At 42.3% G+C, this 21,076-nt stretch overlaps 1 protein-coding gene across 2 annotated transcripts; it reads left to right on the plus strand.

The window, feature by feature from the left end:
- The first annotated feature begins 168 nt into the window (after window positions 1–168).
- LOC103533423 (scaffold attachment factor B1-like) lies at window positions 169–17,511 on the plus strand. Of its 2 annotated transcripts, none has more exons than XM_030466199.1 (21): window positions 169–511; window positions 1,902–1,989; window positions 2,467–2,531; window positions 2,617–2,826; window positions 3,456–3,518; window positions 4,097–4,124; window positions 5,012–5,510; window positions 5,938–5,987; window positions 7,872–7,972; window positions 9,187–9,336; window positions 9,437–9,513; window positions 11,181–11,320; window positions 11,664–11,755; window positions 12,180–12,286; window positions 13,382–13,675; window positions 14,170–14,307; window positions 15,260–15,302; window positions 15,884–16,005; window positions 16,681–16,793; window positions 16,886–16,937; window positions 17,136–17,511. In XM_030466199.1, the coding sequence occupies exons 1-21, from the start codon at window positions 323–325 to the stop codon at window positions 17,263–17,265; spliced, it is 2,751 nt and encodes a 916-aa protein (XP_030322059.1). In that variant the 5' UTR covers window positions 169–322; the 3' UTR covers window positions 17,266–17,511. The 2 variants fall into 2 exon arrangements, with proteins under 2 accessions (XP_030322059.1, XP_030322061.1); XM_030466201.1 differs by lacking the exon at window positions 169–511 and adding an exon at window positions 665–874 and having other exon boundaries at window positions 17,136–17,510.
- Window positions 17,512–21,076: the final 3,565 nt, after the last annotated feature.

Raw genomic sequence — 21,076 nt, forward strand, 5'->3', positions numbered from 1 at the left:
TCGCCACCCCACGCGGGAACGTGGCCCCGCACTCCGCTTCGTCCCGCGGGCGCATGCGCGGGAGTTGCGGAGCGGCCCCCGAGGCGCCTCCCGCGCAGGGCTTGTCAGTGAAGTTTATTTATTTATTTTTTTCCAGGCCCCGCCTTCCCCCTCCCCTTCGCTGCCCTTCTCTCCGAGCCTGCGCGCAGCGCGCTTCTTCCCCCTCCCCTCAGCGCTTCTTGGCCTCCCCACCATTTTGTGCCGTGATCGCAAGGTTAGCTGCTTAATTGTGCCGCGTTCTGCCCCGCGCTCGGGCTTGAGGCGGAATATCGAAGGGGCCTTGATGGCGGAGAGTCAATCGGCGGCCGGGCTGGGGGACTTCACATCCCTTGGTGGGGCCGTGGCTCTCGGCTTAGAACCCGAAACGCGCCGGCTGAGCGAGCTGCGAGTCATCGACCTGCGGGCCGAGCTCAAACGCCGCAACCTCGACAGCGGCGGCAACAAGAGCGTCTTGATGGAGCGGCTGAGGAAGGTGAGGCGCAAACCGGCGGCCGGAGGGGCGGGGGAGGTGTCATCCGGGTCCTTTGTCCCCGGCCCCACAGAGCCTGGCGCATGCGCGCTGCGAGCCTCGCACGGAGTCCCGAGGTGCTGCGCAGCCGGGCCGGGAGCCGAGGGCGAGCGGAGCTGAGGGCGAGCGGAGCTGAGGGCGAGCGGTGCCGTCTCCGCTGCTGCCCGGGGCCCGCGCCGTGTCCTGTAGCACCGCTCCAACCCTCTCCGTTCCTTGCGCGGCTGCGGAGCCGTTGGTGTTGCGGGGACACCCAGTAGTCCACCCGTTGCGCTGCTTCTTGTCACCGCCGGCGTCTGATCTTGCCGCCCGCACCTCAGTTTCTTCGGAGTGAGTTCTGCTCTGATTCACTGCCCGGGTTTTCCCCGGCACCGTCCCTTTCTTTGTGTCCCTTCTCTTGTTTTCTTTGTACGTGCTTTTCCACCTCTTTCGTGTGTTTTTACGGATTTCCGTGAGGCCAGGACAGCAGAGTCAGTCCTGACCCGTGTATGGGTTCTGCTAGCCCTGCACGTTAGGGAGAAAGTAAGCTCAGGGGCTTGAGTTCTGTGGCATTCTCACGACTCTGGGCTTTATACAGTTAAAGTGCTTATCTGCTGAATGGGGAGTCTTGTTTACAAATAAGGGGAACTTTGCTCCTTAATCATAGCTGGGTTTGGCTGTAGAGTGCTTACAAAGAGTTACTGCTCAGTGTTCCTGCTGCCTGGTACAGCTGCATGGCTGTGTAACCCCAGCTAAGGTGAGACACCAATGTTTCCATCTGACAGATCCTTAAAAAGGCTGTTGTGGTTTAACCATAGCAGGCAGCCAAGCACCACATGGTTGCTCACTTGCTTTCCTCCCACCAGCAGGATGTGCAGGAGAATTGTAAGAGAAAACTCATGTATTGAGATAAAGACAGTTAAGTAATTTTTAAAAATGGAAGGGCAGAGAGAAACGAGAGGAGGAAAAAGAAAAAAAAAACAAAACCCACTGAATAAAAGCTGGTGATGTAAAAGAAAATAATTGCTCACTGTCAGCCTGTTGATGCCAGGTTAGTTTGAATGCCCACCATGACGTTATCTGGTCTAGAAGATCCCTCTCATCAGCTGTTCTGGCTCTGTTTCCTCCCTGCTTGTGCACCCCCAGCTTGTCTGCTCACTGATGGAGCAGTGTGAAAAAGAGAAGAGGCCTTGGCACTGTGTAAGCACTGTTCAGCAGTAACTAAAACATCTCTATTACCAACACTGCTCACAGCACAAAGCCAGAATTTAGCCCTGTACTGGCTACTAGGAAGAAATCTAAATCTATCCTATCTAAAATCAGTACAAATGCACCCCAGCAAGAAATGTAATAAATGTCCTTGTGCTGTCTCTGATAGGCCATTGAAGATGAAGGAGGAGATCCTGATGAAATTCCTGTGGCCTCAGAACTGACCAGCAAGAGAATGCCAAAAAGAACAAGCAAAGGTAGGGAGTCTACACAAATAAAAAATAACAAGCCATTGGTTTTGGATATCCATGCAAGTTTGCTGCTGACAGACATGCCAAACCAGGATCTGTGTGCCCAAGAGCAAAGGCATTCATTTTCAGTAGTTAATTAGTTCAATTGTAAGAGGAAGGATTTTTTTTAACAATGGTAGGATACTTCTTCTAAAGAACACCTTTCCAGAGAGCATTTTCTTGTCCATAACACTGGAGTGTTGTGGAATGAGAGGAGTGCAGCTGCTTTAAAATGTAGCTCTGCTATTTCTAGTTCATGCTCATGCCATTTGCTTGCATCAAGGGGCAAGTCCTGGTCAATTATATCCAAACAGATCTGGAGTTCTGAATCAGTCTTAACAGTTATTTGTTGAAACAATCTCAGTGTTGAATAGATAACTCAGCAAAGAATAGACATGTTATGAAATGTAGTGCTACAGCTCACTTAAGTGCTGCTATTCTTAGGAAGAAAACCAGAAGATGAAGGTGTTGAAGACAATGGTCTAGAAGAAAACTCCAGAGATGGGCAGGTAAATGAAATCTTGATTTCTGTTCCTAAGAACGTGCATCATTTAACCCACAATAAATACAGGTTTACTCTTTTTCTTTCTGTAGGAGGATATTGAAACAAGTCTGGATACCCTGCAGGATATTGACATGATGGATATCAGTGTGTTAGATGAGGCTGAAATAGATAATGGCAGTGCTGTAGACTGTGGAGAAGATTATAGTCCTGATAATAACATTCTTGATTCTCTGTCTGATAACAAAGACAACATGGAAGCAGAAATGAAAGAACTTCCAGACCAGCTAACAGAAAATGAGGTGAGTAGAGGTCTTTGTAGTTTTTCAGAAGGTAATTAAGAAGTATATAGGCACATTAAAGAATGATTTCAGTGCAGCAGGTTACATGACATGAATGTGATGTTCTGTTCTGCAGTAACACCTCTCATGTCCTACTCTTCAAGGGGTAAATGTTTCAGGAACTATCAGAGGCTTGAAATATTCAGTGTTAAGGTCTCAGCCTTTGCTACCTTGCAGTAACAGCTTTGTTTGCTGTGAATAAAACAAATTTATTAGTGTCCTTATTCCTATTTATGTGTTTAACTGTATATATGCATATACCAAACCATCTAGGCATTACATCTATGGAGAGAGAGGAGTTTTCAGCTCACAAATAATTTGAAAGTCTTTTCTGCAGAAATAATGCTCTGGTTTAAAGAGTTTATGCTCTGGTTTAAAGAGTTTATGCTCTGGTTTAAAGAGTTTATGCTCTGGTTTAAAGAGTTTATGTTCTGGTTTAAAGAGTTCAGGGTCTGGTTTAAAGAGTTCATGTACTACAGGTGTTTCATATAGATGAATAAACCAACATCACCTTAAAATTAAAATAAAAGGTAACTGGAGAAAAACAAGTTTTGTAAGAAATGTTACCATTCCTTTTTTACTTTTTTTAGGAAGATTATGATGAAATTGAAAACAATTTAGATGCCACTTCTTCTGATTTAATTGAAATGAAGGTAAATTGAAACTGTAGCTGTTATTTCAGACTGTTATGGGTAGTGTTCACTCTGCACTCCTACTACAAAAAAGAAAACATGATCATAATGGGAAATTGTACCAGAATCCAAGACATAATGTGATCTTGCTCAGGATAGAGCAAGAATATGGGAATACTCTGCTTTTTCCCTGCATTTCCATTGGCTCTCAAGACTTCCTCCACCTCTGTGGCAAGTAAAAAAGGTCTTGTACTGTTGATTTCTTCCTTGTCCTGCTGAATATATCAAGTAGTAGCTGGGAATGGTTTTCACTCTGGAGTTAACGTGGTACAAAAATATATTTTATTGGTCTCTTTAACATTCCAAGTTAGATGTGAGAACACAACTGGGGATGATACTTAAATTTTGATTTAATGTGCCAGAAAATTATATAACGTAAAATATAACATGTTCTGTTTCAGTGGATAGTGAAAAACGGTGCTAATTGTGGTATATTTATTTGTGTAGTTTTCACTCTTGACATTTGGGGGTTGCTATTTAAATACATTTAAAAAATGTATTCTATAAAATCCTTATTCTGTGTTTATTTTCCCAAACAGAACATGGAGAAGCTACACTTGGAGCCAGGTACTGTTAAAGAAAAACATATTCGTTTTCAACTAATACTTTTTAAACCATTAACTATAAAAAAAAACCAAGCAAAAACCAATAATTTGCATTATTTTTATGATGGACAATCCAGATCATGCAGGGTCATAGAGATTGGAAACCCAATCATATCCCCAGATCTGTGAAGTGATGCTTGTCATCTTTGAAAATGAAATGGTTTAAAAACCTGTTAAACTCCATAAGAGGATTTAGAGAAGTTAATCACAGCTTAAAAGCTAAAGATTCTACTTGTAAACAGATCTTGTGATATCCCACACACCTTACTCTGTTACTAAGTAGAGAGCAGTGAAAGCAGTAAAAAGATATTGTAGGGCATTAAAATGTAAAGATTAGTTACTGGATACAGAAGAAAGAAGAGAGTTTCTTCATGGAAATTTCATACAGATACTTTTCACTTTCTGGACTGCAAACACACTCATGCACCATCAGAAGATGCCCAGTTCTCATGTTGGACTCTCTGCTAAAAGAATTTCACAGAAATTTAAAAATTGAACCCTCAGTGCCTTGATACGTTCAGTTAAGCATCTTGGACTCTGGAAGCTAACTAGAGAAGAACCAGACCTGAACAATTTCCTGAAGAATATCAAGGATCAGCCAGAAGGTTTTTGTTAAATCTGTGGGGGCGTTTTTCTTCCCTGTTAACATTTGAGGGCTGGTTTGGTAGTTTGTCAGACAGGAGGTAGGGCAGTCCTTTTCACAATGTGTACACTAGGGTTTTCCAATCTCTGTGTAGCTTAGAAGTTCTCTGGGTGTTAGTGTGGCAGCCATGCCAGTTCCACGTTTGTGATTGCTGTATTTCCCTGGTGATTAAACCTTGTGCCATTCTATTCCTGTTAAATCCGTAGAAAATGAGAAAATACTCGACATTTTGGGGGAAACTTGTAAATCTGAACTACTTAACGAAGACACTTCCGAAGCGGAGAGACCACATGCACAGGAAGCAAGTAACCTGGTGCCAGGCAAGAGGCGAGCAGAGGAAGAGGACGCTCTTGCTGCTGCTCAGGTGGAGGAAGAGGCTTTAGATTTGGACAGCAAATCAGCACAAGCTATGGCAAGGAAGGAAGCGAAGCGTTTAGTTGTAGCAAAAGGGGAGAGAAGTGAACAGACAATAGAGGAAGAGACCCCGGACTCTGACTCTTTAGGAGTAGAGACCCTCAGTGATCAGAGTAGCAAACGCTCCCAAGGCCTGGAAGCCTCTAGTGGGGAAACAGCGGCCAAAGGCGCAGGTCCCGAAGGCCAAGCTAGCAAAGAAGATGGCAAGAGAGCAGAAGACAAAGCTAATTCTGAGGAATCCTCTGCTACTAAAGAGTCCTCAAGCAGTGAGGGCGCTGAGCAGAAAAAGAGGTTTGTTTTTTCTCCGTTCTAGCCCAGATGCTGTCTTTTTTTCATTGGTCGTTAAGTGACGCGAATAAGCTGTTTCCTTCAATTGGCAACCGAGCTGCTGAAATTGTAACTATTCCTAGAGTCTGGTTTAGTTCTCCATGTGCAGATATTTTTTTTTCTTTCTAAACGCAGAGGATTTTGATTTCTCTCCTTTCTCAACCTTCAGAGGTTGGTTTCTTAAATTACTCTTATTTAGAAACGTGTTCCTAATGTCAGTCTGTTTAAGAATCTGACTTCATTACTTCTTGTCAGATTTCTTAAATGGATACACAAAGGTGTGTTTTCATTTGCAACACATTTTCTGGTAGGTATTTAATTTTAGCATTTTTCAGAATTGAAATTAGTTGCTTTTCTTTCTGACTTGAATAATATGGTGTTTTGTCTTTAGCCCTGTTGAGGAGGACAGAGATACAAAGATAATCTCAAAGGATGAGAAAGGTATGGTTTCTTTTGTTCAAAAATACAACTTTTAATGGTTGCTTGGCATAACTGATTCTGTCGTGCCTAGGGTATTTTATTGGTAAAATATCCATGGAGTTGCTAGATACCATAAATTATCCACCTCCTTCTATTTATGCCAAAAAATCTTAATATTGTCTTCAAGTTAGGTGGATGTTAGGAGGTCTTTGTTCACAGAGATCCCAGCTGGGGTGCAAATATGCATTATAAGCTGGATGGTAATTTCTTGACAAACATTAAATGACAGTAACAGTGAGCAACAGTTTCAGGTGCTTGCACCTTCTTTCTTCATCCATTTAATACCTAAGACTGCTGAGTCTTGGCAGCTCTCTCCTGTCTGACCTGGGACGAAAGAATAACTATTACCCTTGAATATTTAGCACTGGAAACATGGAAGTTCCAGCAACTCCTATAATAGTAAAAAAAATATTTATGGCATCTGTCTACCAATTGGACAGGAAGAGTTTGTTTGGTTTTAATTGGGTTTTACAACACAGACTAAAATCAGCTCCTTTTTCCAAGATCCAGGGCTGTACCTGTCTGTGCAGGCTACTGGATCTCCCCATCAGGTCCATGAGGGTCAGCTTTTGCTTACAGTCTGTGATCTTGTGTGTATTTCACAAGATTTAAAGAAGTGTTTTGTGCATGTTGGCATTTACCCCAGCACCTCAGTGTCTTTTTTTGTGGACTGGGAAATCTCTTCTTGAAGTTTGCATTCCAAACAAGTTTGCATTCAGGAGCTTGGGTGTCTGATAACAACCACAGACCTGCATACTTTCCCTCAAAGGATGTGCTCTGTCACAGAACATTTGTTTAAATCATTTTCTGGCTTAGTAAACAGCACTAAGGAGAGGCAGCTACTTTATTATCCTCTCTCTCTGATGCAGAGTAAAGTGGTTAAGCCAGAGGCAAGATACAGATCTTTATACAAGTCAGTTCTGAGTCATGAATTGTTATTTCCACACCTGTATGAAAGGGTTTTATTTAGGACAAGGAGTTTTCCATGTTCCATCTGTTTGTTATGATACCTGTATTAACAAGAGCATAGAAAAACAGATTTATGAGCTTACAAGTCTGGTGGACTCAGCAATCTGCATACATCTAAAATGTCTCCAGTGCTGAGGGTTGGCCCCAGGGCCTGTGTTGGTAAAGATTTTAAGTCCCTGTCTTTTGTCTTGAAAGTGCAAGAGCAGGAGTGCACTTTAAGTCTTCTGAGAAAGCAAAACTGGAGTCATTAAGACTGATCAAAGCTTTTTCAAAAAGGATTTTAGGATAGTTTAAATATTTTAAAAATAAGTAAAATAGAAGAAGGTGCCACCAGGTTAAGGAAATCCAGGTCTTTCCTGACTCCTGTAACTGAAGTCACAGACTTGATGCCCCAACTGGGCAGAAATAAGGAGAGCTGTCTTCTTGCTGTTTTTTTTATGGTGAATGTCTGGCTTTAAAAGTTGATCTGCACCCCATCATCATTTCTGTAAGGAGATGAGGAGGTCAAGCTGTGAGTGTACCTGGGTGCTAAGGCAGCTCCCTGCACAGCTTCTGTACCATTTCCTGTAAGTCCAAATTTACAGGGATCTGTCAAGGCACATTTGGAGGAGAGATGGCCTGATCCAGTGTCTGATTTTAGTGATATTACACATTGCTGTTGCATGGATCAAAGTTTGCAGCTTCATCTTCAAATTCATGGACTTGTAACACTGCTTGCCTTCAAAACTATGAATCACAGGGAGAGAATGTTATGAGTTGTGTTTCATTTGTTAGGTGATGCCAAAAACAATGTGGAACTGCTCCTTTTTAACTCAGTAGTTGTTGAAATAATTAGGATTTGGGGTATGTTTTGGTTTTGTTTGTTTTCCTAATCAGGTCGCAGTGGTAGCAGTTCTGGTAGAAACTTCTGGGTGAGTGGCCTGGCTTCCACCACTAGAGCTACAGATCTGAAGAATCTGTTCAGCAAATATGGGAAGGTAAGGATGCTCCTGGGTTGGATTTTTTCTTATGAAACTCTGTTAATAAGATTTCTTAAGATCCAGTCACTGAAAATACCAATGAAATAATGAAGTATTGAAAATACTGTGGAATATCAAGGAAAAAATGGCAGAAGTTGATGCTGAGTGACTGGGGTTTTAGTCTGATGCTCACTTCCAAAGAAATCTAACATTCCATTTATGAACATTCCATTTAATGTCCTTTATTTCACAGAGGCAATGACTCTCTAGATGTATTTCTGTCTCCAGTATCTTCAACCACTGGAAATTCACAGCCAGTTGTTGAATAGAAACTTCCTTAGAACTAAGTAAAATGTGGGAAACGTTGAAACATTAATCCTTGAGGAATATCTTCAGAACTGGCTTGGCCCCTGACATTTTATTTACAGAATTGCTTTAGAAATCATGTTTTCAGGTCGTTTTGGGGAGCCTTTTTGTTCAGCTGGGGAGGAGCCTGTGCAGCAATTATTATTAATGACAGAAAAATGGCAAATTAAGTCTGTCAGTTGAGAAATGGAAACAGCAAGTTCAGGATACTGGTGTCAGAGAGAGCAGTAAGGATTTCTGTCAGAACTTTCAAGCCTCTTTACAAATGACAGTCAGCAGATTGTAGTAAAAGAAAATCATCTGTGTGAGCAGTCTGCCACTGCATGTTTCATTCAGGCAAATACTCCAGAAATATTTTATGTGGGCTTTTCAAGTTACACTTTTGTAGGAAGCTTCCTGTTTCTTAAAGAAGATAACACTGTGGTTCTGCATCTTAGAATATTTTTTCAAGGGGAGATGGGACTTAGCACTTCATCTAGCATTAGCATGGTGGTAGAAATTGGCTTACAATTTTTTATTAGGTTTTTACTCCTTTATACTTCAGTCAAATTATGGTCTTAATGTAAAGTTAGTCACTTTTTTTTCCTCCTTTTTTTCCTATTTTTTTTCTTTTTTTTTTTTTTCCAATGGGCTTTCTTCAGAACAAGGTTCAGTCTTTGGCTCCCCTGTCCTGATTCAGCTCTTGCAGTGTTGCATAAATGCCTCCAAGAAATGCTCCTTTTGTATTTATTAATACAAATTAACAAACAGAAGTTTCCTGAATGAGAATGGAGAGGAATAAACCAGCAGAAATGGAGCCTGTGATTCTTGCTGTTAAATGGGGGGCACTTCTTGCTCTGAGTGTAATTCTGCTTTGTTTTGGAAAGGTGGTGGGTGCAAAAGTGGTCACCAATGCTCGGAGTCCTGGTGCTCGGTGTTATGGTTTTGTCACAATGTCTACAGCTGAGGAGGCAACCAAATGTATCACTCACCTCCACAAAACAGAGCTCCACGGGAAGATAATTTCTGTAGAAAAAGTGAGTACAGATCTTCAGAGATAACCCCAGTACCATGAGATTGTAGAAATGATGGAGGCCACATTCCTGTCTGATGATGTGCAAAAAAAATAAATTTCAGGCAAAAAATGAACCTGCTGGGAAGAAGTCAAGTGAAAAAAAAGAGAATGAAGCAAAGAAAGAAACAGCCTGTGAGAGGTAATGCTCTAAACATTCTCTGGGGAAAGATGTTTTGCTGTTCTTCAGCCTGTATTATTGGGAAAACCAGAGTTACAGTAAGAATTTTTGTGGCTAAAACTCCAAAAGAGCAAGAGGTGAATTTCCCAGTGTCAGGGTTTAACACTGGCCCCACGATTAAACCAAGTAACAGAGACTCTAAACTCTCTCTCCTTGATAAAGAAAGGAGAGAGAATAAGGGAGAGAGAGACTGATGGGTTGGAAACTAAACTGCACAACTGTAATGAAACAGTAATGATAAATAGGAAAAATTACTAAATCTATACAAATATCCAGGAAAATGGAAACCACATTCCTCCTCCCTTTTCCCCCAATATCTCTCACGTCACCACCGAGGCTGCAGGGCAGCCCTGGGAAAGTCCAGGCTGGAATCCTGGGGTCAGGAGCAGTTGGGAACTGGAGGCAGGAACACACAGATATGGGCTGGGATGGATCAGGAACACAGGCAGAGGAAGGGATGGAATCCTTCCAGGATGCCGAGTGAAGGAAGGGAAGCAGGAAATCAATGGCTTGACCCTCGTGATCCCTCAAATTTATACTGAGTATGAGGTGTATGGGATGGAATCCTCTGTTTGGTCAGTTCTGGCATCTATCTTGTCTGTTCCTCCCCAAAGGAGGCTGCAGGTGGGACCTCTTTACTCCTTCTGGAGGGTAAAAGTTTTCCTCAGAGCTGAGCAGTGTCCTTGGCTCTGCACTCCAGTCTCTAGCAGTAACTATAAACATCAAGTGTTATCAGTCCTAGAAGCACACACTGTCTGAGAAACTTGTTGTTAATTCCAGCAAGTGCAACTACTTAAAGAGACTCAGTTAAAAGCAAAAGTACAAGACAGAAAATCACCTTTATCCTGGCCCAAACCAGGACACCCAGCTTCTTCAAGACATGGTTCTTCTTGTGTTCAGTGCCTGGCTTTGGATGTTCCTGTTGCATGCTTTAAGGCAGGCATTGCAAAGTTGCATTTGTAAGAATACCTTTAAATTTAGTTCTATTTGGGGTTAGACTGTGGTGCTTTCATAAGTCTCCAGGAAAGGCCATTTGAGAATTTTGATCAATATGTCTCTGTTTCTTTGTAAAATTGTCCTCTCATTGGAACAGGGATTTCTCAGGTGGTTGGGGTCACAAACAGTGGCCCAGCATCATATTTCTAGCACACATTCCTCCTCAGCACTGTGCTTTTCCTCTCTTTCATTACTGAAAGCAGCTGAAAAAGACACTACAGGAGTCAATAAGACTCCCAGATTGTTCTTTCCTTTAATTACCTTCTTGGGGTAATTAAATGCTGTTTGCTGAGAAATTTTTGTCTTAATTTCACCCAGTTGCTTGGCAGCTGTGAAGGGGCAATGGGAACCATTCTCCTCATCTTGTATAAAAAACTCTGTGGACATGAAGCATGTGGCCATGGGAATTCTTTCCTTTTGCCTCCAGCTGAGGTATCAGAATCACAGCCAAGTTTTTATGACAAGAGTTTTTATTCTGTGGTGTAGGAAGTTGTAGAAGGAAATACTTGGATATCTGTTTGCCTGTCTTATCACAATTCCAGTTCACTAATGTGTTGCTAGCATTCTTCTTTAATTTTCTTTTCTCTTACACTGTATTAGTCTGATCTGTATCAATATCTGTTTAACAACAGACCTGGCAGTGTTAAAAGAGATGAGAAATCTGACCAAAAAGATGAGCCTAAAAAGACAGATGACAAAGATGAAAAGGAAAAAAAAGATAAAGATGAACTGAAGTCTGGTTCGTCAGATCAACCTAAGACTGCTAAGTCAGGTAATACAGCTATTCTTTTTATCTCTTTTTTTTCTCAGAGTTAAAGATATGGTGAAGCATGAATAGTTAATTGTAGGTAGTTCTTTCTAAATAAATGGCAATATTTTAGAATTATTTCTCAGTCTTAGTTGAAAATGTGGAGTATATAAAGATGAGAAGGAGGAGAGTATTGGACATTTTGTCATTCCTCAACAGAAGCACTTAGGTGCTATTTCTGAAGAGGATTAGATGCCCATTTTCACATTTTAGAGAATATAACTTCTGGCATAGCAAGGAGTGGTACAGGTTATGGAGTTGGTTGGGTTTTTTCATCTCTTTTCCCCTGACCCTCTGATTGATTTAGGAAATAAAGGATCAGAGAGAACAGTGGTAATGGATAAATCCAAAGGAGAACCTGTTATTAGTGTGAAAACATCAACTGCATCAAAAGACAGAGTAAGTAGTATTGTTCTGCATGGGAAACATGATGTTCCACTTCTCCTTAGAAAACAAGCACTGAACAAGACCTTGTCTTTCTCATCATAGTATTCAAAGTCTGCATAGTGTTTAAAATAAGCTACATGGCTGTCTTCCCTGTCTGTCCAAATAATGTGGATTTAAGTCTTAATTAGTAAAATGCTTTTCAAACTATTGAAACCATCCTGAGAAATGAAATCCTGCTAAAAAAAGGTGGGAAGGGAAGCACTGCTGTGTCTGGAATGGTAAAAAAAAACCCCAGTGGTGTTTTCAGTAATGCACAGGACCAAACTTGGGGCCATGAGGTGAATTAATGGGAATGGAGCTGCTCTGACTGTTGTTGGTGATTGCTGTCCTTATAAATGTTCTCTGCTGAGTTTCTCTACTTCAATATTAAATACAGAGCATTAAGAGCCAGGATCGGAAGTCAGAGAGCAGAGAGAGACAAAGCATTGTGCCCTTTGACAAGATCAAAGCACAGAGAAAAATGAGGGAGGCAGAGCAGCGGCGGTAAGAACAACGGTGACATCACCTGAGTTGTGTTGGTTTATTTTCATTAAAATGCCCAAGAGATAAGGAAGGGGTTGGTTTGGGTTTTGGTTGTAATTTGTTGGGGGTTTATGTCATAAATCTGTGGGATTGGGAAAGCTCCAATTATTGACTTAATTAATAGGAAGCTTGAAATTGTGTTTGTGGAAAAAATACACAGGGTTTTTCTTTGTGTTCTTTGTCCATCTTACAGATTTGGTAGTTTAAATTGATTTAAGTATTTCACTCTCCTTAGATGGTAAAAACCATAATCCTTAGAGGTGAAATCATAATTCTAAACTTGCCACACTGGACAATACAGGGAAAGATCAGGAGAAAAGTTGTGATTCTCAGAAGACTTTGTCTTTCTCATCATAGTATTCAAAGTCTCCATAGTGTTTGAAACAAACCAAGGTTAATATTTTTGTATTTAAATACATTGTGCTGGGAGGTATTTTTTTACAGCAACCCTTCAAAGTTTCCACATTGTATCTTTTAAATTACCTAAATCAGGTATTTAAGTGATTTTTGGTGGGGGGTTTGTCTGTTTTCATGTTGTTTGATACAGGATAAAGGTGGTAATAGCCATCCTTCAGATTCCTTGCTAAAACTGACTTGAATTCCACATTAAATCATTTCTACACATTACAAAGCTTTATTACTTACCCAAAGTAAGCTGAAGAGGAGGAAATGCTTCCATCATTCTTACTGGAGAGGACAGAGTTTCTCTCAGGTAGATTCCTGATCCTCAGTGGAGCTGTAACATTCAGTGTACCATCCTGGCATCTTCAGAGTTGGACATTTTCTTAGAGTAGAAGGAATGAGCTTGAGGTATTTTGACTCAAATCCTTCTGACCATACAGGATCATTTTGCCTGTGGGTTTTGTAGAATTAACACAATGAGTGAATAAGTAGAAGCAGTTCATGTGTACACTGAGTGTCTCCTCGCTGTGCCCACCCTCCCACAGCCAGGTACAATTTCAAGCAAGTTTGCAGTGACTTGTTTTTAATTTTTAATACTTCTTTTTGAAAACTTTCTGAAGCATCAGATCCATAACCTGGTTCCTGTTCAAACAGCACACGTGAGCGTCGGGAGAGACAGCAGCACCTACAGACCATTCGTGAACGAGAGGAGAGAGAGAGGCTGGAGATTGCTCGTGAGAGACTGGAAATTGAAAGGCAGCGTCTGGAACGAGAACGGATGGAAAGGGAGAGGCTGGAAAGGGAGAGGATGCACATAGAGCATGAGAGGAGGAGAGAACAAGACCGCATCCAGCGGGAACGGGAAGAGCTGCGACGGCAGCACGAGCAGCTGCGCTACGAGCAGGAGCGTCGCTCTGCCATGAGGAGACCCTACGACATAGATGGGAGGTAATGCCAGCAAGTAACCTTCCTGAGAGGTTCTGTCTCCTAAACTTGTGCTGTAAAAAGCTGTCTGGATGCTCATTAGCAAGACAAGAGGGCAGGGTCTCAAGTTGTGCCAGGGGAGGTTTAGGTTGGAGATGAGAAAGAATTTCTTTCTGGAGAGGGTGATCAGGCATTGGAATGGGCTGCCCAGGGAAGTAGTGGATTCTCCGTGTCTGGAGATCTTTCCAAAGAGCCTGGATGTGGCACTGAGTGCCATGGGCTGGGAACTGCAGCAGGAGTGGATCAAGGGTTGGACTTGATGATCTCTGAGGTCCCTTCCAACCCAGCCCATTCTATGATTAATCAGCACTTGTTGATGCATCAAGACGATTGTGTATTAAAGTCCAATCAAACAGTGCTGTCTGAGGTTTTGTCAGCTCCTTTTTGAACAGTTTGGATGAAGGGACCAATAACAAAAGTCAATATTTTGACTAAAATGAATGTGTTGTTACCTTCAGGAGAGATGATCCCTATTGGCCAGAGGCAAAACGAATGGCAATGAATGACAGGTACCACTCAGACTTCAGTCGCCAGGATCGCTTCCACGACTTCGATCACAGGGATCGTGGCAGATACCAAGACCACTCAATAGACAGGTTGGTGCCTGCCCTCCACACTCTTACCTGAAATCAAACAAAAAATGTATTTAATAGCACATTTTGCTGCCTTTGCTTTCTCTTTGATTTCCACCCCTCTCAATCCCCCCCTTATTTTTTCTTTTGAGTGTGCCTTAGTGATGCTGGGCTTGTTCTTACCTATACCTCATCTATACCTCATCTATACCTCATCTATACCTCATCTATACCTCATCTATACCTCATCTATACCTCATCTATACCTCATCTATTACCTCATCTATTACCTTATCATTACCTCATCTATTACCTCATCTATTACCTTATCATTACCTCATCTATTACCTCATCTATTACCTCATCTATTACCTCATCTTTACCTCATCTTTACCTCATCTTTACCTCATCTTTACCTCATCTTTACCTCATCTATACCTCATCTATACCTCATCTATACCTCATCTTTACCTCATCTATACCTCATCTATACCTCATCTATACCTCATCTTTACCTCATCTTTACCTCATCTTTACCTCATCTTTACCTCATCTTTACCTCATCTTTACCTCATCTTTACCTCATCTTTACCTCATCTTTACCTCATCTTTACCTCATCTTTACCTCATCTTTACCTCATCTTTACCTCATCTTTACCTCATCTTTACCTCATCTTTACCTCATCTTTACCTCATCTTTACCTCAGCTATACCTCAGCTATACCTCAGCTATACCTCAGCTATACCTCAGCTATACCTCAGCTATACCTTATGCTTTATACCTTTTTATGACTGAGGTTTCCAGGAATACAAAATGTGTCACAGTTTCCATGCCTTACAGATGTTTTTGCCTTTTGTGGATAATGTTGGTACTCTATGAATAAACAGATTTTTTCCTGTGTTGAGAAGAAGATGGGGTTTTGTACACTGCTGTGTGTTTTACTGCCACAGTCTGATTTGAATTGTCTGTTTGTAGGAGAGATGGATCAAGGACAATGATGGGAGATCGGGATGGACAAGTGAGTTGCTTTTTATAAAGTTTCAGAAACATCTTAACTTCCTACACCTGTTTTTCTGCAGTGTGTGTCAGATTAAATTTCATTAGTTAAGCATTAAATGGTGTCCCCCACAATATGTATCAACAACCAGATCATCTTGTTTTCTTTAATAGTAGGATGAAATCTAGCTCCATTTTTTTATTATTAATATAAAAGTTCTGTACAGTTATTCTGACACAAATCAAACAAAAATCTAAACTGTGTCAAAGGAGTAGAGGGAGCAGACAGACACAGGCAAGGACAATGACAGGACAAGTCAGTGCACACAAACTGAAAGACATGAAATTCCATATGAAGAAAAATCAAAATCACCTTTGGGTTTTTTGTTTGTTGTGCTGCTGGGGTTTTTTTTCCTACGCTGTCAAGTTTCCATCAAAACCTGATGGGAGACTTCTGGACAGCCTGCCCTGACTGACCTTGGGACTAAATAATCTCAGGTCCCTTTCATCTTAAATTATTCTGAGGTAGAATAAGTGGAGCTGAGTAACTTGAAAACATGAAGGGCTGTTCTGGGCAGTCCTGTCAGAGTTCTTTGCTCTCAGCATTATCCAGATGAACGCCACGGGGGACCCGACCGGCACTCCCGGGACTCTCGGGAAAACTGGGGGAGTTATGGATCTGACAGAAGAATGAGTGAAAGCAGAGGGATGCCCCCCCAGTCACGGTCAGTGTGCTTAACTGAAAGTCAGTTCTCTTCTCTATCTAAGGGATATTTCCATTTATAAAAGTGGGATGTAGTTTTTGGAAGCACAGTGGGTTTTTTTCCACCTTTCACCCCTGAATCTGTTCTCTGCTGGACTACAAATGGAGTGGCTCTGTCAGCCTGCCTTGTGCATCAAAACTTGCATATTGGCATCTCACTTATTTGTTTTTATAATTCCACACCTTTTTTTTCAATTAATTTTACCTCACGTTACTGTCTGAGCTTGATATTTTCAGGGTAGTAATTCTTTCCCCCTTTGTTGTTGTTGGAAGCAGTCCTGTCAGCCTTTTAAAAAGAAAATAAGTTACTAAAATGCTTACAGATAAAGGGTTTGTGGGGACATGTTTTGGGTTTTTGTGTGGTGGCTTTTTTTAATGACTCCTATGAGTAAGCCAGCTTCCAGAAAACACCAGAAATAAATCAACTGGTTAAAACAACAAACTAGGACATTAAAGTAACATAAACCAGATCAAGAAAATCTGCTTTTCTTATTTGTCATGTCAGACAGAAGGCTCATTATACAAGATCTGTGCATATCTTGGGAAAGCATTTAAGTTTGTGGTTTTAGTGGTTTTACTTGAGTCCAGTTCTTGTGCTGTGGGTGACGTGGGGAGGTGTGAATTTCACACTTTGCAGGGATGGACGTGACTGGGGAGATCACGGTCGGAAGTTTGAAGGACATCAAGATCGTTCCTGGCAGAGCAGTGTGGATGGAGGAATGATGGGCAGGGATCATGAGAGATGGCAAGGTATGCTGGCACAACAGCCCTGGGGTTGTGATGTGTAAAGTGGGAGTAAAACTCTGACTGTGGATATAAAGGATGCATTTGAACTGTTGTAGGTGGAGGTAGAGGTAGACCTGGCCATGTGATGCATCGTGGAGGCATGTCAGGGTAAGAAGATTAAATTCCCCTTTAAAGATAAAGAAATATTTTGTGGGGACAACTGTTCTCTGATTTGTTATTTATATGTCAAGGAATAATAAAATATCCCCGTGGTTATTATGTAGTGCATCTACAAATCCCACACCTCCTGTTTGTCAGCCTGACTGCTGGAGTCACAACAAAATTAATGTCTGAATCACTTTCCAGGCGTGGAGGTTTCATGCAAGGTGGCAACCAAAGTCAGATGATGCATGGAGGGGGAATGCAAGGAGAAGGATTTGCTGGGCAGGAGAGAGCAAACAGACCCAATGATCCTCGTTTCAGCCGTCGCTACTGAATGTGTTTTAATTTTTAATGCAAGATGGCAACTGAGCTGAATCCATTCCCCAGGGTTACCATTAATGGTAACTTATGGGCTACTGTAAGCATAACTTTTTTTTTTTTTTTTTAAGCTGCTGCCATATTATGTCACTCAGTCCAATGTGAACACATTTGTTTTGTAATGTGTTGTTCATATCCCATTTAAAATGTTTGTTAATGAAGCATTCCATTTTCCATAAATAAAAAACCAGTTTCCAGTTAATTGTTTTGTTTCAGCAGTCCCTGGAAAACTAATTTATTCAGCTGGATGTCAAACCATATAACTTCCTTTCACAGATGAAGTATCAGAATGCTTTACAGGTGACCCTTGCCATGGCACACAGCTCCCAGAAAAAAGCTGGAATATTGTGTCACTACAGACAGGTCAAAATTCACTAGGATACACCAGCATGAGACAATGTTAGATTTCAGGTATCAGAGTTTGGACACCCTGCCACTGCAAAACTGAGTGAGGATCCTGTAGGGCAAGTCAAGTGGTGAAGAATTTCCTTCATCTTGTCTCGTGTTGGGAGATACTGTGCAAAATAATACTCTTCACTCTGAAAAAGGCAACTTACTGAGTTGCCAGTACAGCTTCTCTAAGAGGAAATGCAGAGGTCCTTGAGAAAGTAATGACTTCAAGTGCAAGTCAAAATAATTTTCACTTAGCCTGCTGATAGATGAGGGGACTCCAAAGCCTCCAGTTGCAGGCCAGTGATTTTTAGCAATCCATCATTTCCTTGGAGAAGCAGATCAGAAACAGCCACTGGCTGTGCCTTGGCTCTAGTTCAAAAATGTGTTGAGAATGAACATGGTCAGGGTTGGTGCAGATGCCTTGTCACCCTGGGATACCCAAATTCTAATTTGTCTTTGTGCAGTCATCTCTTGAGCAGCTTGGACTTAGCATTACCCAAACAGAAAGCATTTGGGATGCCAAGTGGGAAAAATCCTGTTTTCATTAGTAGCATCACTGGGTTTTCCTGTCTTAGAATCACAGAATTGGCTGGGTTGGAAGGGACCTCAGAGATCATCAAGTCCAACCCTTGATCCACTCCTGCTGCAGTTCCCAGCCCATGGCACTCAGTGCCACATCCAGGCTCTTTGGAAAGATCTCCAGACACGGAGAATCCACTCCTTCCCTGGGCAGCCCATTCCAATGCCTGATCACCCTCTCCAGAAAGAAATTCTTTCTCATCTCCAACCTAAACCTCCCCTGGCACAACTTGAGACCCTGCCCTCTTGTCTTGCTGAGAGTTGCCTGGGAAAAGAGCCCAACCCCCCCCTGGCTCCAACCTCCTTTCAGGGAGTTGCAGAGAGTGATGAGGTCTCCCCTGAGCCTCCTCTTCTCCAGCCTCAACACCCCCAGCTCCCTCAGCCCTTCCTCACAGGAATTCTGCTGGATCCCTTCACAGCCTCCTTGCTCTTCTCTGGACCTGCTCCAGCACCTCAATCTCCTTCCTGAGCTGAGGGGCCCAGAACTGGACACAGGACTCAAGCTGTGGCCTCACCAGGGCTGAGCACAGGGGCAGAGACTTCTTCAGAGACTTTTTTTTCTCAGTTGCCTGGAGATAACTTTTTTCCATCTATTTCCTACATGCCTGCATTATTATGGCAAGTGAAACTATTTGTGTCTCTTTTTATTGGGGTTAACAATTCCCACACTGGAAAGGGATCCCTGTGGACACACCATCGAAATCCTAAAGACACTGCTTTAGGAGCTGCCTGAGGCTGTCCTCATCAGCCCCAGTACAAAACTTTGTTTTAATGATTGAAGCTGAGGCCCAGAAGGACTTGAATCTTTTGTTTAAGAACCCAAACTAGGAATGCAGACAATTTCCTACTAATTCTGTGAGTCTGCCTGGAACCCCCAGAATCTTTTTAATGCTTTTAATCTTGATGTGCACCTCTGACAGAGCCAACTAAAAGAGCAGTGATCACCCCAGAGCTATTGGGGTTTGTATTTATATATATATTTATATTATATATCACTGCCCATTAAGCTTAAGGACAAGGGGATCACTCCACACAACCAATGCCTGTCCCTGTTATTGTACCTGGATTTCTCTGCAGGGCTGGCAGGGAAACCTGAAGCTCCAGCACCTCTGACTTCCCCATCTGTAGCTTTCTGGAGAGCCTCCTTCCCTGTCCTCAGCAGGCAGGCAGCATCCCAAAACATTTTGGAATTCTTCCCTCCAGCCTGGGCAGGTTTTATTTACAGCACCAAACAGTCACTTCGAAGCATCAGGAACATTGTCATCTCCTGGTCTACTATTTAAGGAGTTTGGGGAAGTCAGAGTCGTGCCTGTGACCCAGCCCATTGCACCAACAATTTACAGGATTTGATACCAAAGCAGTAATAGTTTATCATCTGAACAACAATTATTCTAACAAAAGAACCTTTTTGACCACTATGAGAGGAGGAAGAACAAAATCCAAATGAACTGGAGCCTCTTACCTCATTCTGATGTTCACTGCATCTGAAAACCATTTGACTTCAGAACAAACGCTTTTTTCCCCGTTTTTTAAAGTGCATTTCCCTCTTAATTCCACTAGATGGTCCCAGTGACCACACGTGTTCCTGTGGCACCTGATCCACCAAACCTTGAAACCTGGTCAGTGGCAATCAATCATCTCTGCAGCCTTAATTAAACCCAGAAATGATTGGAGAAATTCTGGTTTTGGGGTTGTGTTTTTATTTGGCCTGGCTTGGTCTTTGACTGGTGCAGAGATAACTATGGGCTAAAACAAACAAAAAAAAAACCTAAAAAAATCACCCAGCTAAACTGCTGCCTTCTATTCCCCAATTTCAAATCTACTCAGGATAGAGAAAATGTGGCCCAGTTTTAGCAGAACCTCAGAATGTCCACTGCTGGTGTAAGCAGGCAGCACCTCTTTGGTTAATTAGTGTAATCACCTGCTGTAACAGGCACTCAGTAAAACATAAACACTCTCATGTGTGAGTTACCTTGGCTTTACTGAGGGGAACTCCTGTCTGACCAACCCAGCTGCCTCTGCTGAGGCTGCAGCCAGGTGGAGGATGATGGCAGAGCAGTGCACAGAGTTTATCTTCATTTCAGGAGGGCATTTCACAACATCTCCCACAGCATCCTTGGAGCTAAACTGAGGATGATGAGGCAGGGAGGTGGGTGAGGAGCTGGGTGAAAGACAGAAGGCAGAGAGCTGCAGTCAGTGGGATGGAATTTAGGTGGAAATCTGTTTCCAGTGGGGTCCCTCCAGGGTCAGTACTGGGACCAGAACTATTCAGTGTAGTTGCCCCTGCTCTGCCTGAACATTCAAGCTAATTGTGTTTGCAGAAAAGACTTGGATGTCAGCATGGAGACAGGAGATGCTGCTTTTGTTACTACCAGTGGTTTGCAAGGTAAAAATAAAATGCTGCTCTGGGAAATGAAGTCCATTTTACCAATTTTTCAGTCTATTTTACCAAAGAGCAGTGAAGGGGCAGCCTGTGGCAGACCAAGCTTCCCATGCAGATTTTCTCTAGTGGGAGAGAGGGGAGGCCTGTCCCAGTGCATCCTCAGCTGAGCTGTTTGGTATGCAAGTTGTGCTGCTTTTCAAAGTCTGCCTTGCAGCCTGAGCTGCAGCAACTCATTACAGAGGAGCTGTAAAATGGCAGAGAGCTCCTAGAGCTGGAGCTGATGATGTACTGGAGCTGCCAGCATGCCCAGAAGCCACTCTGCTGAAAAGCAGCCCCTGTCTGCTCAGCAAAGGGATCTGATTAGCACCCTGACTTTCCTACAATTATTCCTACAGGTCACAAACCAGACTTG

Source organism: Calypte anna, chromosome 28 (genome assembly GCF_003957555.1).
Source record: "Calypte anna isolate BGI_N300 chromosome 28, bCalAnn1_v1.p, whole genome shotgun sequence".
Lineage (NCBI taxonomy): Eukaryota > Metazoa > Chordata > Aves > Apodiformes > Trochilidae > Calypte > Calypte anna.